Source organism: Diplotaxodon limnothrissa, linkage group LG2, assembly GCF_057381915.1.
Source record: "Diplotaxodon limnothrissa isolate DT_005_m linkage group LG2, D_limnothrissa_male_GT1.1, whole genome shotgun sequence".
In the NCBI taxonomy this organism is placed as follows: Eukaryota; Metazoa; Chordata; class Actinopteri; order Cichliformes; family Cichlidae; genus Diplotaxodon; species Diplotaxodon limnothrissa.
The window spans coordinates 22903917-22924895 of NC_140597.1; the positions used below are offsets into that span (position 1 = coordinate 22903917).

General features: G+C 41.2%; 1 protein-coding gene across 1 annotated transcript; it reads right to left on the minus strand.

The window, feature by feature from the left end:
* Window positions 1–1981: 1981 nt before the first annotated feature.
* Window positions 1982–19253, minus strand: LOC146638403 (LON peptidase N-terminal domain and RING finger protein 3-like). Its single transcript, XM_085361235.1, has 12 exons — window positions 18415–19253; window positions 11475–11593; window positions 11245–11367; window positions 10985–11101; window positions 10658–10877; window positions 10484–10568; window positions 10189–10303; window positions 8985–9106; window positions 8360–8518; window positions 8102–8264; window positions 7395–7544; window positions 1982–7271 (listed from the first exon to the last, which is right to left on the minus strand). Exons 1-12 carry the CDS (start codon window positions 19103–19105, stop codon window positions 7113–7115), a joined length of 2223 nt encoding a protein of 740 aa, XP_085217361.1. The 5' UTR covers window positions 19106–19253; the 3' UTR covers window positions 1982–7112.
* Window positions 19254–20979: the final 1726 nt, after the last annotated feature.

Genomic DNA, 20979 nt, shown 5'->3' on the forward strand with positions numbered 1-20979 from the left:
AAACAACAACATGAAATCCAACATACCTAATAATAAAAGGTAAAAGAAAGAAAGACCAAGTAAATAGCTTGCCCACTCCAGCTCCTATGACCAAATACAAACAGTGGGGAAGAGGTACTCTGTGGCAGGTCGCCAAGCTGACACACTGCTAACAACTTTACAGCACCATTGTTAATATAGCTTTATGGTAGCTTTACGAATATTATGACATGAAACTGTTATCTTTGTGCAGATTTCACATTGTCTAAGAAATATATACTTTTCTCCTGTCCAAGATAGCTTTAAATATATCATTTATGCTTGGGAACCAAATTACGATATTTTAGAAATCTCTAGTGGGCAGAGTTAAGATCAAAGACACTGAAGACGTCAAAGACGGAAAAGGATTTACCGGTAAGTTAAAACCGAGCCCATAAATACCACTCTGTAACAGCGGATTTTCAAACGCTAGCTTTAAGAAAGAGACAATTTATCAGCAAACAAATAGATATTAAAATGGGCAATAATTCATCAACCGTCACCAACACACAGTCAGGGACACAGGAGACAGCTCCTGAACCTGAATCCAAGCCCAAGAATCAAAAATGCAAAAAATTGCTTGGGTGCTTGTGTCCGTGCTGTGTGGGTACAGACGACTCTGACACAGAGGACACAAAACGTGTTGTTTCACAACAAAACTTGCAGAATGTGAACAACATGGTTGTAAATGCCACTGGTATCACTATTCACACCCACTATAAAACTACTGCCAGTATTAATCAAACACACATCTTAAACAACCTGCAGATAAAGCCCCCATTGGGTTTGATGTAGTTTGTGTTAATCCTGGAAAACTAATTGGGACTTTAATTGGACTTTAATTTAATTTAATTGGCTATTCTTAAAATTTAAAACCTCTGAAATCCCTTGGAATGGTAGATGTGGCAGATGGCCGCCCTTCATTTAGCCTGGTTCTGCCGGAAGTTTCTCCCTCTTAAAAGGGAGTTTTTCTTCCCCACTGTCGCCTAGTTCTTGCTAAGAGGGGTTTGCCTGTTGGGTTGTTTTTTTTTAAATAACTTTAAAAAAAAAAGTTAACAGCTGGGATTGGCTCCAGCACCCCCCGCGACCCTGAAAAGGATAAGTGGTAGCGAATGGATGGATGAAAAAAAGTTAACCTCAATAAAAGTTTTTAAATTTTACGCTTATTTCTGTTTGTTTTCATTGTCTGCAAGTTATTTGTTATTCAGTTTAAACTGTGGGTAAAAAATGCTGTGCTGTCATGTGACCTGCTCTCTCGTGTGTGTGCTATTAAAAAGAGATGTATCACGGGTGAGTTGAGATCATTGGTTCAAAGTGACTGATTGGAACAACTCAGTGCAGCCACTGGGCAACCAGTGACTTTTCCCAGTTGCAGGAAGGTTGCAATCATGTTTTTACTGTAGTGTGAGTGAGCTAGTAGGTAAACCAGACAGAGATGGAAATTTATTTAGTTGAAGTGCTACTTTGTTAGGATAGCTGTTGCTCCTGCTCCCAAGCCTTGTTATAAGTTACTATTTCACACTAGCCAGACTCACCTCTCATTTATACTTAACAGATACTCGAGACTTAGCTCTCTAAAGAAACCAGAGGAGCTTATTTTTTCAAAAAGCATATTCTTTTAGAGGGACTGAAAGCTGGAATTGTATGTTTTATGTCCTTCCAAACGATCATGGTTTTAAAGCAAAGCTTCTTTTTTTTTGTAAAAAGTAACTTTTCCCTATAATTTCTAAATTGTAAAAATTGAGCTTGAGTTTGATCCCGAGGCCTTTGCTGTGTGTGCTCCTGCTCTGTCGCCCTCTCTTTCCTCCTGAACTGTTGACTAAAGGTGACAAGCCTCAGAACAAATCTTGCCATGTAACAAGTAAACTGAACTGCCATTGTCTAAGAATCACAGATGCGCGTGCACACACACACACACACAAACACACACAAAATAAAGAGATGTCAGACTTGTTGTCCTCACCAGAGTTTGTTCAAAATAAAGAACAAAACCTTTTTTAGTTTATTCATGACTTCCTGCTTCAGACTGTACCTCTGCAAATTATTACATACTTTTTTTACTATCAGTAACTGATGTGAACAGAAAACATCAAAGAAATGTCAAGACATACATACATTCATCTTGCTTCACCTGGACAAATTTAGAGGTTATGAAGTTCTAGTTTGATAACATTTGAAAGAAGCAGGCCATGAAGTAACTGAAGTCTGTTCGTACATTTGAAAAGCGAAGGAGGGCTTGAACATTTCTTGAGGTTAGCAACAGACAGGGCAGGATACCAAGACAATGATTTCCTTCCTGCCCTTTTTTTCTGGACACCGTCTGTGCTTTAGTTCACAAACAGCCTCAGTAGCCAGGTATTTTTCCAAGAAGCTTTCGATCCATTAGGGAAGACCAATTAGTTGCTACTTAAATCAGACCAAACATTTGGAACCACTTTTCAAATACATCACACAGAAACCTTTGATATTACAGCTTTGTAAGCTAACATGTTTCATGATCTGAAGACTGATGGGCACAAATAAAAAAAGAGTAGACTACTGATTAAAGTCTCACAACTGTACATGGAAGAAACAACATTGTTAAGAAACTAGGAAGCATTTTTCTGCCTTTCTGGAAGTTCTCAAATAGGATGGCGGTTACACTTCCTTAATAAGTCAGTGTTTGAATTATGAAAGGTCAGGAAATCAGTGAGCAATAGACACATCCTGTTGCTGTTGCATAGCTGGATGGCTGGAAGATCCAAATTTGTATTTTCTTCTACATGTTGAGAACCATTTCTGAGCATACAGGATAGGCCTGTCTGCTCTGCTAAACTAGTTTAAAAAAAAGTTTTTATTTGACTGGTATGATCACAGTTTTTGGATTGCTACAATATATCAAAGTGATACAGTTAAACTCATCTTGACCTTTAAGGATTCAATCCCTGACAACAGGACAATGTAACCGGTGCTGTTCCATCTTTTCTCATTTCGCTTCTGTGAATGACTGAGCGTACAGAATCTCCATGGTGACAAAACCATCATTCAATTTCAAAACCCACAAAAATTTGTAATAATTTGAGTACCTCTAGTTAAAGTTAATGTAGCCATGAGGAAGCTGTGTGCTTTAAAAATAATAAATTGGGCTGTAGCATTTAGCTACTACTGGCTAAGTCACAACAATTACCCTATCACTGACGTTAACCTCATTTAGACATTTTTTAAATATATCTTATATTTGCTTTCTTGTCATGACTCGTTTGAGATGTTGTTTGTGCGTTAAAAGTTAAAGCTAGCAACAGGTCATCTTAGATTTGAATAAAAAGTAAATAGTGGGAATAAATTAATCAGGGACTGCTCAATTTATTGTTAAAATGTGTGTTTAACACAAAGTGTGAGGCATATCAGGAGGGGTGGGGGGGTGTACTGCTAAGCTAACGGTTAACTTTATAAATAGCCGATTGCCAGAGGAAATTGTCTGGTTTCACTGAACACTCAGCAAGAAAGCCAGAATATACATTTGCCAAAGTATGTAAAGAAAATAGAAACATAGCCCACATTAGTGGTTATTGCTAGTTGGTTGGTTTTTGTATGGACAGACAAGAAATGTTGGTATTATGTCACACTAAGTTCTACTAGATGCCAAAAATCAGCCGTGGAGCCAGTGGTTGGTTTGCAGAGCTTTTGACCTCCAGCCACCATCAGTGGGGCAGCCTGCTGAAGAGGCTATGTGACCAAAAACACCAACAGAGATTTGCCCTACTCAGTGTACCGTCCCAAGGTAATGCTACAAACTGCCTTGGCCACTCTTCTTTGTTCTTTGTATGGGAATAAATTAGCACAGTGCATAGCGTTATTTCAAGTTAAATGCACCAGCTGTTGAAGGTTTTACTGCGAAGTGAAACTTCAGTTTTCAGGGTGATATTTGCAACAACATATGCTATGTTATCAAGAGAGACCCAAGTTATTGCACAACACATCACCATAGTTGCCACTGCGTTTAAGTAAAAATGGAAGAATTCAAAGTTAAGGCACTAAAACTGCTGCCAGAATGAAAGACCGTTCAGAGATATCAAACCAAAGTCTATGTTTCTGTGATTTTTGTTTTAATGTTTTTTAAAGAACTGGCTCCTCGTGCTGTTTTAGAATATGTGGCAAATTTCCCTTTATTTAAATATTCCAGACTGATTAATGTGAAAAGGTTCAAGCATGACACCTTCACACAAATGCATGATTATATGATGACTATTCCCTTTCCTGTCCAGTTTGAGCTATCATTTTTATTAGTAGTTACCATTCATAACAGAGGGTCAGTCATATAACATGACTATATGTTATATCTGTTTGTACAAATATCTGTTCAGGCAGTCTTCTGTAAGAATTAAACATAACATATTACAATGCCAGAGGCTGAGGCCATGGTTCTTAGCCGGAAAAGGGTGGAGTGCCCACTCCGGGTCGGGGACGAGTTCCTGCCCCAAGTGGAGGAGTTCAAGTATCTCGGGGTCTTGTTCGCGAGTGATGGGAGAAGGGAGCCGGAGATCGACAGACGGATTGGGGCTGCAGCTGCAGTAATGCGGACGCTGCACCGGTCCGTCGTGGTGAAGAGGGAGCTGAGTGTAAAAGCGAAGCTCTCAATTTACCGGTCGATCTACATCCCTACCCTCACCTATGGCCACGAGCTGTGGGTAGTGACCGAAAGAACGAGATCGCGGATACAAGCGGCAGAAATGAGCTTCCTCCGAAGGGTGGCTGGCCTCTCCCTTAGAGATAGGGTGAGAAGTTCGGCCATCCGGGAGGGGCTCAGAGTAGAGCAGCTGCTGCTCCACATCGAAAGGAGCCAGCTGAGGTGGTTCGGGCATCTGACAAGGATGCCCCCTGGGCGCCTCCTGGGTGAGGTGTTCCAGGCATGTCCCACCGGGAGGAGGCCCCGGGGCAGACCCAGGACACGCTGGAGAGATTATATCTCTCGGCTGGCCTGGGAACGCCTTGGTATTCCCCCGGATAAGCTGGAGAAGGTGGCTGGGGAGAGGGAGGTCTGGGCCTCTTTGCTTAGGCTGCTGCCCCCGCGACCCGGCCCCGGATAAAGCGGATGAAGACGGATGGATGGATGGATGGATGGATGGATATTACAATGCCAGACACAATACACGGCCAATTATTGCTGTTTGACTCTGTCACATTGCAAGTGTATCAACGCCTTATCGACAAATTATTTATCAGCCACGTCGTATTAGCCTCATGACAGGGCTTAGGCCTTCCCAGTGCTCTCACACATGAAACGCAGAAACATCGGTGAGTGAAGAAAATCATCAAATACAACTAACGTAAAAACATGTAGAAATCAAAACACACGTATAGAAAACAAAAGAACCTAAAGGCAAAGCCCAACAGTCTCCGGCGTTTGTCAGAGATCGGCTTTTGCCGTGTAAAAACAGTCGCGTCACAGACATCAGCAAGGCCTCGATGTTCGTTTGTTTTTCAAACAACTTTTTTTCTCAAAAATATGATGGCGGGTTTCCAGACAAGCTTTTTGCTTTGTTTTTTTTTTTTTTTTTTTTTATGCTGCTGTGAATTTATTATTTGGAAGCAACAACTTTCCATTAAAACTGGTTTAAATGGTATACAACTGGATCCACACCATCGTCTTTGTGTGCGGATGGAAGGCACCGGCCTTTACAAAAAACATCAGTTGTGTTTTGCTTTGTTGCGTCACCCTTTACCAAAGAAAAAATTAATTAAAAAAACAAAAACAGAGAACTTTGCTTTTTTCTGCCTGCAATGTTCGTTTCCCTTATTTGATGTAAAAGTGCAAATAAATACTGAATAAATACATTTAGCAGATAATGGCATCAAACTCCAAATATTGTTGGTAGTGAGTCCATGATGCTGAATGATGCTTCTCACAGCACGAGGATCCAAATATGTTCAAGTCAACACACATAATCAATGTGGATCACCAGCCATCATCTAGAAAAAGGTTTGGTTTGAGGGCGTGCCAGCTTCATGTTGGTGCCACATTTTGATTGTAAAAGCTGCGTATAGGTGGAGTTTAAAAAAAAATGTAATTTAAAAAAAAAAAAAAAGAGGAGGACTTTGGAACGTGAGCAGCTCTCTTTTTGTGAAATGTAAACAACGTCACTGCATGCATAAATAAAAACTATGAATAAATAACGGAAATCAATGTCAAAACATACAAAAAAATGAATAAAACAAGAACAAAAAGCTTTTAAAGCACACCAACGTAAAAGCTGATTCTCTTGTTATTCGTTTGAATGAGAGAAGAAGAAGGGAGGAGCCATGAAGGAAAGACGGAAGAGCTGATGGACTAATTATTGCAAGATACACTAAAGGTGGTAAGAGAGTAGTTGAAGTAAACAGAGTATATTATGTAGGGAGAGTACATTTTTCATATTCATATTAAGGTTTTATCTTTCTTCATTTGTACACTTAAAGACAAACATGGTCGGTTAAATGACTCGCCATGTCCAGCTATGATTTGATTTGCAGGCTGTTTCGTTGGGAGGATCATTTGTCTTTGCTCTGTAGGCGATGTTCAGACAGGAAGCACATATATGACACTCGTATTGGGTTTTTCTGACAAATCTTTTTAGAAGACGCTCTGACCAAACTGCAAAGTGTGGCAAAAGGAAGAGCAGAGAACTGCAAACATGGCAGACAGACAGAAAGGTGAGAGTAGCAATCTGGGCAGATTAAGAGATCGCAGCACAGCAGCTTTTTCTTATACACAAAAAAAACAAACCAAAAAAGTACACCTAGCATGTGCATATGATCAACAAACTACAGTGATGTAACAGCGTGACGACTGATGGTTTTAAACAGACAATTGTGATGCCAGACTCCCCGATCTGTCTGAACACAGCTCGAGTTTGTGGGTCTGCCAGGACTGCTGCTCTGTGAAAGTGATGACGGAAGGCGTCTGTTATTCATTCAGATCCACGTTATCTCAACTGTTGCTTAGTTAAAGTTTGCTGTTGATGCTTGGATGACATCGGCGGGGAACGGGGAAGGTGCGACGCCTTCAGCGTCAGTTCTTTGTGCATCAAAAAGGAAGAACAGCAGGTCAACTGCTGCTTTAGGGTCAGCCGCGCGCGTCACCGGCTCCTGTTCTGCGACATGAAGAGCAGCACCTTGCGGATGCCGCTGAGACGGTTTCTCAGAGACGTGAGGGCGAGGAACGGTAGCTGAGCTCGGCCCTCTAAAGGAAGAACTGCTAGTAACCACCAACACCACGAGGGACCGTTAGGGCTGGCCTGCAAGCAAAAAACACACAAGTGAGATGGTTTTAAAGGGCAAAATGAAGTAGAAGAAAAATTTGGATACTTTAGTCCCACTATATAGAAATAGAAGCTATAAAAGAAACAGACTGTGTGTACCTGAAGTTCAGAGTCTTTGTCAGGCATTGGTCCGAAGTGGCCTTCAATGCGAGCTTTCTGCTCAGCTTTCAGAGAGTTGACCCAATACACGGCCTGCTCGTACACCACGTCATGCAGACACTGCAGCTCGCGCTCTGCTACGCCCTCCACCTGCAGACAACAACACCTCTGAGCTTTAACATCTTAGCAACAGCTCACCATCCTTCTCTAAATAACTCTCCAGGTGGAAAACTTCACCTTTGCTGCATACATCTATAGACTAGTTCTTACAACCATAAAATCTTTTGAAAACAGATGCAAAGCTTGACTTGTGCTTCTGGCTGAGTAACGGAGGGACACTGCATGCTTGAAAAATCCCAAAGTAGCCACAGCATACTGTATCCTGCTTTATCATCTCTTTTTTCTTCTAAATGAAACCATATTTTAATAAATGAGCATCACACTGGATTAAACAAGACTTGAAACTTGCAACTGGGGCTCTGAAATAATCGGAAAATGTTTACTCGGGTTATAAATCAATTATGAAATTGGCTTTTCTTTTTCAGTTGGTGTTGGGTTGCCCCCTGCTGGCCATTAGAAAGAATGCTAGTTTCAGACACTTGTGCATCAACTTGTTTTCAGACCAGGATGTTAATAACACCTTATAAAGTCTAAACTCATCCTGTCATCTCTCACTCTCCCAGCTCACAACCCCCACCACCTCATACCTTAACATCTTCCAGGTACTCTATGTCAGCTGTGTTGTAGCCGTCCCTCTCGCTGTGCTGAATTACTTTAAACCTCCGTTTGCCTATCGTGTCCACAACCGAGCGGCCGTCGGAGAAGAACTTGACATCGCGGATCTCCAGTAGGCACCCGTAGTCGGCAAACCTGGAGGCCGAAGGAGAAAGCGCAGGGAGCAAGTTAACATTATGTGCATTCATAGTCCGACACCAACTCCACACAGCTGCAGTCAAAGTACTAACCCTTTGAGGTCATCTCCCAGACACATGCCAAAGCAGTTGGTACCAGTCTCCATGCATCGGCGAATCATCAGTCTGTAGCAGGGCTCGAAGATATGGAGAGGGCATGGCACAGTAGGGAAGGCCATGGTGCACACGAATATAGGCACATTCTTGTTAAGACTAAGGGGAGACACGGAAAAAAAAAAAAGTCTTTTTTATTTTCATTAAGGAGGAGATATCGTGTAAAAAAACCAAAAAAAACAAAAACAAAACAAAACAACAACTTTCAATTAAAAATTCAACATGAATGAAAATCTTTTGTAAAAAAAACAACAAAAAAAGTTAACTTAAACTCCAGGTGAACTTTAGGCCAAATGTAAAAGACACTGGTTAACGTGAGAGTGAATTAATTTATGCATCGGCCGTCAGGAAAGTGACACATGAAGCCTGAATGACCAACACTCAGATCACTGTGTCGGACACGTGTGCCGTCAGTTGTAGGTCAGTAGGTCAAACAGCCGAGGATATTCTCAAAATGTTAATGTCACACGTAAGCTGCAATCCATCAAAAGACTTGCTGGGAGAAAGAAATATAAGCAGAGCCTGATAATAAGACAGTGGAGAAGAGCGGGAAATATGAACTTACTTGGAGAGCTCAGCCATTTCCTCCAGGTGGATTTTCTGTCTTTCCATGAGCTCAGAGGGAAGATACTTCGATATCAGGTTCTCAGTTATTACCGTCTTACAGTATTTCCTCTGGACCAGATACTGGAGACAGACACAATGAATATGTTAACAGCAGCAGAATGACACAATAAGGATGTCTCCTGTGGTTGTTGTCCCACAACCTTGTTAGTCTGACTGGTTTCAAGGGATCCACAAATCAAATATGCTCAAAGCCCTGACAATGACATTATTACTGGAGCATAAGAAATGAACCAAACTATATAAAACATGGTTTCTGCAACAATATAAACAATATTATAAAGACTCAACATTCATTAATATGCTAGGTTACCAACTCTGTATTTATAACAACTCTGGAATCCACCTTAGATCAGTAGCTTACAATAACCCCCAAAGACTTGTGGGATAAGTTGACACCACCTTCCCCAACATCAAATATCCTTAGCAATTATGTTTAGTAGACCGTTTATCAATTAGCATTTTTTTTTTTTAACCCAAATACCTTAAGCATCCATCCTCTATTTTTTTTATTCATATACGTATGTGTATGTATATATATGTGTATGTGTGTGTAATATATATATATACATTCAATATCGATATCGGTTCAATATCGGTTCAATATCGATACGAATATCGTTGCACCCCTAATATATATATATTCATTCATTTACTAGCTAACCATTTCAATAGCTAGCCAAACGTCTACCAGTTTTCCAACTTTTTATTTCAGAATTTCAGCTAGCTAGTTTAAGCCACATTTTATTTATCATGTGTAGCTAATAATTACTTTTGTTTATGCCTACTGTTAACCCCCCCCCCACACACACACACACACACACACACACACACACACACGCACACACACAAAGCATATCTTTTAGCAAACTTTAACTGTTAGCCATACCTATAACAAGCTTTTTAAATTTTTCATTATTGCTTATCTATACAGTTACTTTAAATTCTTCACAAAACCTTTTCAGAGCTCATAAATTCTCTATAATTTCACTGTTTTTTCTCTTTATATTAGGTAATTTATCTTTCCACACAGCACCTTGCTACTGCAGAGGAATAATTATACCCCTGGTTGGTAATCATTGCTTAGGCCTTATTGAATGTGGACGGTCAGTCTGAAAAGTTTATTGAATTCCCATGCCACCTACCTCAGACATATCCTCTTTACAAAGGGGACACTTTGGGTTATGGTCCAGACATCTCTCCAAACACTGAAGACAGAAAGTGTGCCCACACGGTGTTGTCACTGGTTCATAGAACAGTCTAGATGGGAAACACACAAACAGTGAAAAACCACGGACAAACAAGGGTAAGCTACACTACAACAGCAATAAAATGCCTTATTTAAAGCGTAAGATTCAGTGTGTTTGCATTCTGGCCCTACACAGCCTGCTTGTCCAGTGTCAGTTGCGTAAACCTAGCTGTAAATCAAACTGCTCTCACCTCATACAAAGAGGACACTCCAGATCTGCGGGGTCAAAGAGGTCGTCATCCACAGAGCTCAAATATTCCGGCTCCTCGTTTGGCTCTAAATGTAGAGGTAATCAACAATAAATACAATGCTGAAGTTGCTAATAGTATATGACAGCGTATGATTGTGCAAAGCTGTATAATCACCAGATTTGGATCTCTTGTGATCGTTGTTCTTCCCCTGAAGTTCCACCTTTGCCTCCTCTTCTGAAATCCTTCGTTTCCGTTTGGTAAGGAAGCACTGGTCAAACCTCCCGACCTCTGTCCTCCCCTGACATTTGCTTTGATTCTCCTTTGGTGACCTCTCTGGTGCAGGGAGAGTCGAGGTAAGATAAGACTCTGGAGACAGTGATCCGGGACTAAGGGTCTGAGGATGGAGAGTAAAGATGCAGAGAAGAAGAAAATAAATTAAAGAGAAACTTCATGTGGACTTGATTTGGATTGGCTGACTTCCAGACGTGGAACATCTCTTACATGGAAGGGAGCACCGATGCTGTTTTTGATGTGTGCTCTGGAAGACAGTATATTGGTGTAGTCAGAGATGTGTTCAGGGACCTGATCTCTGACTGGAGCCAGCAGATCACTCAGGATCTGAAAGAGGAAAATAAGCCATTATGTCATTATTTTGATGACACTGCAAATACACACTTAATGTTTTCCCTTAAAACATTAAATGATTTGTTGTATTTAATGTGCAGTAGGGCAGGTCACAAGATAACAGTGGTCATATTTACCTTGTAAGCCTCAGTCTTAGCAAGTTTACAGTCAGGCTCTATGGACAGACACACTAGGTACTCTCTTAGAGCCTCCTCACTCCTGCCCAATGACACCAGGGCCTGGCCCTTGCGAACGTGACCCTGTACACAAAAGAAACATGCAGCATGTTGCAGCTTATTCACTTTGCTACTACACTAGGGCAAGTGTTTAATATAATGAACTAAAAGCTACAGTTTCTCTGCTGTACCTTGGACCAGTGAGGCATCAGTCTACAGGCCATCTCAGCGTCCATCAGAGCCTTTTCGTGTCGTTTCAGGCTCGAGTGGATCTGGGAGCGGTTACTAAACAGTATGTGGTCTGTTGGTGCTGGAGAGAAGAACCCAAGCAACCGTTAGTTGTAAAATTTTAGGAATGGCGCTACGTGTTTTCCACTTATTTTTTCCCTTCTTCTAATAAAATATTTTTTTAAACTATAAAAGAAAAGGAAACGTTTCCAGAGCCCAGAGTTATGAATTTAAATGGCCTTTCTGTTCAACCAGCAATTAAAAACAGTAATGATTATTTGACAGTTATATGGAGGAGCAATCATTTAAGGAACAGACTACTGACCAGTTATACAATAATTTAAATAATTCTTCTGACAAGAACTCTATATATTCTAGTTTTAGCTTCTAAAATAATAAAATTAATTCTTTTAATCTCTTCCTTTAAAACCAACAGCCCGACCGATAGATTATTCTTAATACCCATATCTATATTTGGCAGTTTAAAAATCAGATATTCCGATACATCAGCCGATATTTTTTCATTCAGACACACAAAACATAAACAAAAACATGTTAACATGACAACATAACACACAAACATCTTCAGACTGCTTGTTGACTGATATCAATTTACACTGAGGTGACACATACCGCATATATGAGCAGCCAGCATGCTTAATAAATAATAATAATAAATAATTAACTGTTTATTAATATACCCTTGTTCCCTGTAAGATCTGAGCCTAGTATAGAATACAAATAAATAACGACCACTATATTTTCCCTTTTCAAATGTCTTAAACAGTATCCGCTGGCATGTTATAACGCTGAGTGAATGTTTAAAATGGGTTCGTTTCGACATTACAAAACGTGTTAAAAAAAAAAAAAAGACTGCCTTATAAAACCATGCAGTACTATCAAGGTCACCCACATTGTAGGTTTCATAACGTGAAAAACTTGTGCAAATACCACTGATAGCCTTATGGGAACCGGAAGAAGATATTTCCCCAGCTTCGCTACGGGCACAGGCAGCAAATCACTCAAAGAAACCAACACAGGAGCCCCAAACATGACAGAACGAGCCAAAGTAGGGCCTGTAACTGCACAGGCGTCAGGCACAACACAAGCATCACAGAAGGAAGATTGATTAGCACTGTGGTTAACTGCAGGCAGCCTTGCTGAACATAGATGCATACACACAAAGATACATATCACACAGACCTGCTCTAATTATAACTCTTTAGACTGGCATTCACTCTTTGGAGACCATCTCCAGGCTTAACTGCAGCATGCCTAAATGCAACTTTGGGCCTGATCTTCACCTCGAGCCAACATTACTCTGAAAGCATAACCCTTAAAAAAAAAAAAAAAAAAAAAAAAAAGGTCAGTCCTTTGGGAATGGACTCCTTTTTTTTAAAAACAAAAACAAAAACAAAAAAACCAGTGCTTGAAAACTTTGACCCCCACCACGGAGGATTTTGGCCTTCCACCCAAAAGGAATATTCTTCTATTTTTTTTTTAAGGGGTGGGGTTTAATTTTGACAGAAAGCCAAAAATAACAACAGGAAAATGCACAGAAGTCATCCAGGATCCAGGAAAACCCAGCATACATCCATCTGTCTATGAATAAGGTGATGTGGAACTCAGTTTCTGCAACTGTGAAAACCTTTGTTAATTGTGATCTGTCAGAACACCTTGAGGAAAACATGTTAGAACCACGTTGAATCATCAAAAAGCCCAGTTGACAACTGTGGGTGCTCTCCAGCTAAACTCCTGCTTTGAGATAAATGTGGGAACCCAGTAGTCAGAAATGTTCGGTCCTTATGCAACGTAAAAATACTCTGCCTGTCAGCTGTCAGATAGTCAGCAATGGAAAATATGGCACACTTTTTAAAGGAGAAACACTAGCTCCAAACTTACACAACTAGCCTATTAAGTGACTGAGCTACAGCTGCACACTGCTGTAAAGTACTGCGGTAAAGTGAGCCGTCATTTGTGAGCCGCGGTCAAGCCAGCCGCCTCCTATCCGCCGCATAAATTTCCTTGCGCTTTTACACCAGTCTTTACGGTAGCGCCTTTTCGCTTTATATCCTGATTGAAAGCCTAGACTCGCGCACACATGCACGCGCGTGAACAGTCACACGCACGCGCGCACACAAATTACAATGGAACAGCCCAATACAGCCATCGTGACAGTCTGGTTGCATATTCAAAAATTCATTAAAAATCATTCTTAAAAGTTGATGCCAAGCTTTCAACACAATCCTCTTCTCGGACACCTACTTTACCTCTGGGCCAGTTTTTACCCAGATTTACTGTAATATTACTCAGAAATCACAGTAAACTCATATTCAGTGCAATACAGTCAATGCACTACAATTATGTTTATTTCAAAAATTCATTAAAAGTCATCCTGAATAGTTGAGGTCCAACTTTCAACACATCCCCCCTCTGGGACACCTACTGTACCTGTGTGCCAATTTTCATCCAGATTTACTGTAGAATTCCTCAGAAATTAAAGGAAACTTATATTCAATTCAATACAGTCAATACAATAGAATTATGTCAATTTTCAGAAATTCATTAAAAATCATCCTGAGTAGTTGATGTCCAACTTTCAACACATCCCCCCTCTGGGACACCTACTGTACCTGTGTGCCAATTTTCATCCAGATTTACTGTAGAACTCCTCAGAAATTAATGGAAACATTTATTCAATTCAATACAGTCAATACACTACAATTATGGAAATTTCAAAAATTCATTAAAAATCACCCATAATAGTTGAGGTCCAACTTTCAACACTTTCTTACTCTGGGCGTCCTACCGTACCTCTGGGCCAAGTTACATCTCAATTCACTGTAATCTTTATCAAAAATTGAAAGAACAATTCTATGTAAATGCTGGCTGTGTGTCCTTTCAAAGTGACACTAAATAACAGAACTCAGGCACATCAGGGAATAATCCAAAAGGCGGATTTATTAAACAAAAACAACATACAAAATATCTCTAACCCATACTACATAACCTAAAAAGAAACAAAGGGACACTTAGAAGCACAAGGAAACAATACTGAAAGGGCAAGAGACACAGTCCAAACACAATCCACAACTAAAATGCCAAAAGAACAAGTCATCCCACATAGCAGACGGGTCTTGCCTGGATCTGGTGTCAAGCCGGCACTGCTGGCTGACTTCTGGCATGGTAAGATGGCACTGTTTATGTGATGGCATGCCACATTTGGCCTGATTGGGTGAATGTGACATGTTGTATAGAGCACTTTGAGTAATATGGGTGAGTAAAAAAGTGCTGTATAAGAATCAGTCCATTCACTGTCTGAACAGAGTTTCGTCATGTTACTTTTGCACTATTATGTTCCAGCACATGTTGTTATTACATGGCTTACATGGCTAAGGTACACATTAGGCTGACATCTGGGGCCAGAGCTGAAACTGTTCTGGGCCAGCACAGGGCCAGCAGTGTGTCTGCAACTGGCCTTGTGCTGGCTCATGTGTGGGCCACCTCTGGTAAACCAGATCTGGGCCACCATAGGGCCGTCATTCTTTGCGGTACGCAGGCCATGTGTAAGCACATTGTGTGGGACAGATCCAGGCCATACCAATTTTGCTATGTGGGAGGAATTATGTAAAAATAGAAACATCATAAAAATGAAAATGAACATAAAGTAAAATGTACTGAAAAGAACATCAGTATGGCCATCATTATTTGCTTGGAAAGTCTAAAGTTCCATGGCTTTGAACAGCCAGAGAACGCAATGCCCAGCTTAGAATGACTAAAAGTAACTTCTTTTAACATTCTGTCATTCTGCTTCTATATCAAAAATCCACTAAAAATAGTCATTTGAAAAAAAATATTCGCCACTTTTCATCAGTTTGGGTTCCTCTGTTTATAGCAATTTTTAGAAAAGAACCCAATACCTTTGTCACTATACAGTTGTACAGTGAGATACAGAGCATCTCCTACTCATTGCAAACATGCTGGGAGGGTGGCTCTATCCGCCTTAGTGCAGCTGCTGTACCATACTGTGATGCAGTAAGTTAGTAGGCTCTCAATGGGCGAGTGGTGGAAGGGTGAGCTGTAGTCCACAAAGAGCATTCTGGCGTAGCTCTGCCGCTGTTCTAGGTGTTCTCAGTCTTGAGATATTTCTTGGCCCAGTCTTGACGTTTCAGCTTGTGTGTCTTGTTCAGTGGTGGTCGTCTTTCAGCCTTTCTTGCACTGAACATAAGTTCCCTGCAATTTCTGAAGAATATTACAGTAAATCTGGCTGAAACTTGGCCCAGACGTACAGCAGGTTTCCCGGAGGAGGGATGTGTTGAAAGTTGGACCTCAACTACTCAGGATGATTTTTAATGAATTTCTGAAAATTGACATAATTGTAGTGTATTGGCCGACTGCATTGAATACAAGTACCCTTTAATTTCTGAGGAATTCTACAGTAAATCTGGCTGAAACTTGGCACACAGGTACAGTAGGTGTCCCAGAGGGGGGATGTGTTGAAAGTTGTACATCAACTACTCAGGATGATTTTTAATGAATTTTTGAAAATTGACATAATTCTACTGTATTGGCCGACTGCATTGGATACAAGTACCCTTTAATTTCTGAGGAATTCTACAGTAAATCTGGATGAAAATTGGCACACAGGTACAGTAGGTGTCCCAGAGGGGGGATGTGTTGAAAGTTGGACATCAACTACTCAGGATGATTTTTCATGAATTTTTGAAAATTGACATAATTAAATTGTATTGGCTGACTGCATTGAATACAAGTACCCTTTAATTTCTGAGGAATTCTACAGTAAATCTGGATGAAACTTGGCACACAGGTACAGTAGGTGTCCCAGAGGGGGGATGTGTTGAAAGTTGGACATCAACTACTCAGGATGATTTTTAATGAATTTCTGAAAATTGACATAATTGTAGTTTATTGGCCGACTGCATTGAATACAAGTACCCTTTAATTTCTGAGGAATTCTACAGTAAATCGGGCTGAAACCTGGCACACAGGTACAGTAGGTGTCCCAGAGGGGGGATGTGTTGAAAGTTGGACATCAACTACTCAGGATGATTTTTAATGAATTTTTGAAAATTGACATAATTCTACTGTATTGGCCGACTGCATTGGATACAAGTACCCTTTAATTTCTGAGGAATTCTACAGTAAATCTGGATGAAAATTGGCACACAGGTACAGTAGGTGTCCCAGAGGGGGGATGTGTTGAAAGTTGGACATCAACTACTCAGGATGATTTTTAATGAATTTTGGAAAATTGACATAATTGTAGTTTATTGGCCGACTGCATTGGATACAAGTACCCTTTAATTTCTGAGGAATTCTACAGTAAATCTGGCTGAAACCTGGCACACAGGTACAGTAGGTGTCCCAGAGGGGGGATGTGTTGAAAGTTGGACATCAACTACTCAGGATGATTTTTAATGAATTTTTGAAAATTGACATAATTCTACTGTATTGACTGTATTGAATTGAATATAAGTTTCCTTTAATTTCTGAGGAATTCTACAGTAAATTTGGATGAAACGTGGCACACAGGTACAGTAGGTGTCCCAGAGGGGAGATGTGTTGAAAGTTGGACATCAACTACCCAGGATGATTTTTAATGAATTTCTGAAAATTGACATAATTCTATTGTATTGACTGTATTGAATTGAATATAAGTTTCCTTTAATTTCTGAGGAATTCTACAGTAAATTTGGATGAAACGTGGCACACAGGTACAGTAGGTGTCCCAGAGGGGAGATGTGTTGAAAGTTGGACATCAACTACCCAGGATGATTTTTAATGAATTTTTGAAAATTGACATAATTCTACTGTATTGGCCGACTGCATTGGATACAAGTACCCTTTAATTTCTGAGGAATTCTACAGTAAATCTGGCTGAAACCTGGCACACAGGTACAGTAGGTGTCCCAGAGGGGGGATGTGTTGAAAGTTGTACATCAACTACTCAGGATGATTTTTAATGAATTTCTGACATTTCCATAATTGTATTGACTGTATCGGGCCGTTACATTGTAATTTGTGCGCGCGCGTGCACGTGTGCGCGGGTATAGGCTTTCAATCGGCACATAAAGCGAAAAGGCGCTACCGTAAAGACTGGTGTAAAAGCGCAAGGAAATTTATGCGGCGGATAGGAGGCGGCTGGCTTGACCGCGGCTCACAAATGACGGCTCACTTTACCGCGGTTGTAAAGTCTAATGAGGACAGGCTAAGGATCCAAGACGCAGAGGGCTGTAGTTTGATCTCTGTGTTAATCACTACATTTAACTGATGAAATAGGAAAACAACGAAGGGGCATATGGCTCTTTAAATGCTACTTAAATTAATGCATGTCAGCAAAATGTTAAATTAGGGATTGCCCCTAGCTCACTGCCAGTGATTCCTGTCTGAAGGTCACAGTTCACCTATGTTATCACCATCCAAGCTCTTCCCAATTAAAAACAAAACAAAACACAAAAACAGAAACTGAGCGCTGGTGTGCCCAGCGGTGACCTGCAATAATACCCTTGACCTACATTTGCCTGATCCATTGTTTGACGTTACACAATGAGGGAGCGGGGGGGGGGGGTTACGTGCTTACGCAATGTTTGGTCCACTGGCCCAGCCCACATTACCCTGTTATCCAACACATGGCGATGTGACTCTTAGATGCCAGCAGAGAGGTGGCTAGCTACTGTGTCACCGCCACGATTATGACTAATAAATGTGGAACAGCTCGACCTTGTTATTTTACTGTACTTTTTACATAAACACACCTGACATGCTGTTATGGAATAATAGGAAAGTTACAGAAGTAGGCTACAGCAGCCCTGTCACACACACACCCTTTCTTTTTGCTTCTTAGTAATAATAAGAATAAGAAGCAGCAGCTCGGTGTCTTACCTGCGAGTATTGCTTGGTTATACTTCTCCAGGGCAGCTTCCATCTTTTTCTCGGCGTACAGTGCGTTGCCCTCCCGCCTCAGCTGGCCGGCCTGGTACTGGGTGGGGAACCACTTGGCCAGCAGGTTGCTGAGGACCACATTCACCCTGAGACCTAGGCTGTCGCTCACTGCTGAGACATTCTTACACTCCTTACACACCACCGGTCGCTCTTTCTCTTTCCTCTCCCTCTCCAGACACTTTTTACAAAAGCAGTGACCGCACGTCAGAGTCACCGGCTCGAACAGAAAGCTCAGGCATATCCGGCAGGAGAAGTCTTCATACCCGCAACCTGTGGCACCCGCTCTCGGGCATACAGTTGCACCTGCCTCCTTTGCCCTACACGGGTTGCCCCGTTGCCTCTCACCCTCGTCTTGCCTCCGTATAGTACCCGACAGGTACTCTATGAGGTTGGCCAGGTGAGTGGGTCTCAGCCTCTCTATCTCCGAGGCTTGCCGGTACACATCAAACGCTTCCGTGAATTTCCCCCCGAACGCGAGCGCGTCAGCCCGCTTCACCATCAGCTCCCGCCGGCTCTGCGGATCTCCGAGACACGCCAGCTGGCACTCGTAGATGTCCGCGGCCAGGTCGAAGTTTTTCGACTTGAAAGCCTCTGCTGCGAGATGCAGCATGCTCTCACTCTCCGTCCCCATACAGAGCAGGCTGTCCGAAGCGTATCAGCTCATCTACGTGGTGCATGTCTGCACCCCAGCTGCTGCCATTCACGTCTGTCCCCTCCGCTGCAAACGACTGACAACTCTGCACGTTCATGCCCTAGTCCAGGAAGGACCGATATTATTCTCAATGGACCATGGCGAGGAGGTGAAAAAAAAAAATGTTATGTAAAAGTTGTGTCACGTGACGCCGGCCAGCTGTTCTCATTGGATGAGTTTGGAAAACTGTTACAAAACAATCTGCCATGTAACAGTTTCAGTGTCGGGGCCATGGGGCGGGATGTCTGACCTGCATGCTGGTTTCTTGTAAACAGTGACCAGGGTTCCCAAAGAATGACACCATTTAGTGGGACGACATGTAATCGATCTCAATTGACCAAGAGTATGAAAATTTGTTGTAGTGTCACAGATTTGACATGGTTCAGCATGTATTTTAGTGTGTCTCATACTATCTCATACTAGTGACAATCTGAAAAGAGAGCATGTCAGGCTGTTTTTAAAATGTGCTTTAATTTGTTCAAGTTTTCAGTAACATTTTCTTATAGAAAAGATTTCTTCATTTAGGCATTCCAAAGTAAATAACCCATGTGTGCGGAATTTTATAGAACATTACTTCCTGTTCCAGTTGAGCTTACACAAGAAACTGTCAAATGCATGCCCTGCTAACAGCTGTTGTCAGCATCTTGTTATGTGTCTAACAAAACTGAGTTACATAAATATTCTTTTATTTAACTTCTGGGCAAAAAAAAAGAAAAAAGAAATTCACATATTCCTTTTTTTCCCATTACAAAAATAAAGGAAAAACAAAATCCAAAATATTAAAAAAGAGAACAAAAGAAAACACAATATCTTAGCCATCACCTCCTTACTGCGTGATTTTAGTGGCTGCAATTACCCATCCCACACACCGCCACCATAAAACAGATAAGATATGGAGGTTTCCCACGTGTTACCAGCTTCAAGGTAACCATTGGTCATGGAATCGTAACTAAAAGGTACTGACCTCCATATTTTGCAAGAAATGCAGACGGTGAATGTATTTTTTGTGGAGGAAGGTAGGATTTTTCTTTGTAAATTTGATGTAAATGATCAAAACTGGTCTTAACAACTGTGGTCGGTTGTATTTCGAATGTAAAAGCCATTTTTTTAAAAACTACCAACACCGAGGAGCAATAAGAAACAAGGGGGGCAGGGATATCCATTAACCAGTCCAGATGAGGGACAATTTCCAGATACAATCATTTTGGTCTTGTTGACATTAAGGGGGGAAAAATTAGTGTTAACCAGTGTTTGCTATCTTATAGACAATCAAACAGAAGCGTCAGTGGGATAGAGGCATCAAATCTAATAGGGAAATATATTTGGATGTCATCAGCAAAACAATGAAAGGGAATATTGTGTTTCCTGAAAATTGATTCTAGAAGCAGCATAACATCAGAACCACCTGCCTGTTCTTGTGCCGGTCCCCCTTTTCTGCCAAAACAGCCCTGATCCATTGAAACATGGACTCCACTTGGTCCCTGAAACTGTGCCGTGGTATCTGGCATCAAAATGTCATCCACAGATCTTTTTAGTCCTATAAGCTGCGAGGTGGGGACTCAATGAATCAGACTTCTTTGTCCAGTACATCCCACAGATGCTCAATTAGACTACGATCCTGGGAATTTGGAGACTGCGTCAAAACCCCAAACACATTGTTGTGCTCCTCAAAGCATTCCTGAACCATTTCTGTTTTGTGGCAGGACACATTATCTTGCTGAAAGAGACCACAGCCATCAGGAAATCCTGCTTGCATGGTCTTTAGAAATGACATGTACAACCTTATGTAAGTTGTACGTGTGAAATTTACAACC

Coding starts and splice junctions, on each gene's coding strand:
- LOC146638403 (XM_085361235.1), bottom strand. CDS start 19,105: ATGGGGACGGAGAGTGAGAGCATGCTGCATCTCGCAGCAGAGGCTTTC. Junction 10,304..10,483: donor GAGTGTCCTCTTTGTATGAG/GTGAGAGCAGTT, acceptor TTTCCCATCTAG/ACTGTTCTATGAACCAGTGA. Junction 7,545..8,101: donor AGTACCTGGAAGATGTTAAG/GTATGAGGTGGT, acceptor TGTTGTCTGCAG/GTGGAGGGCGTAGCAGAGCG.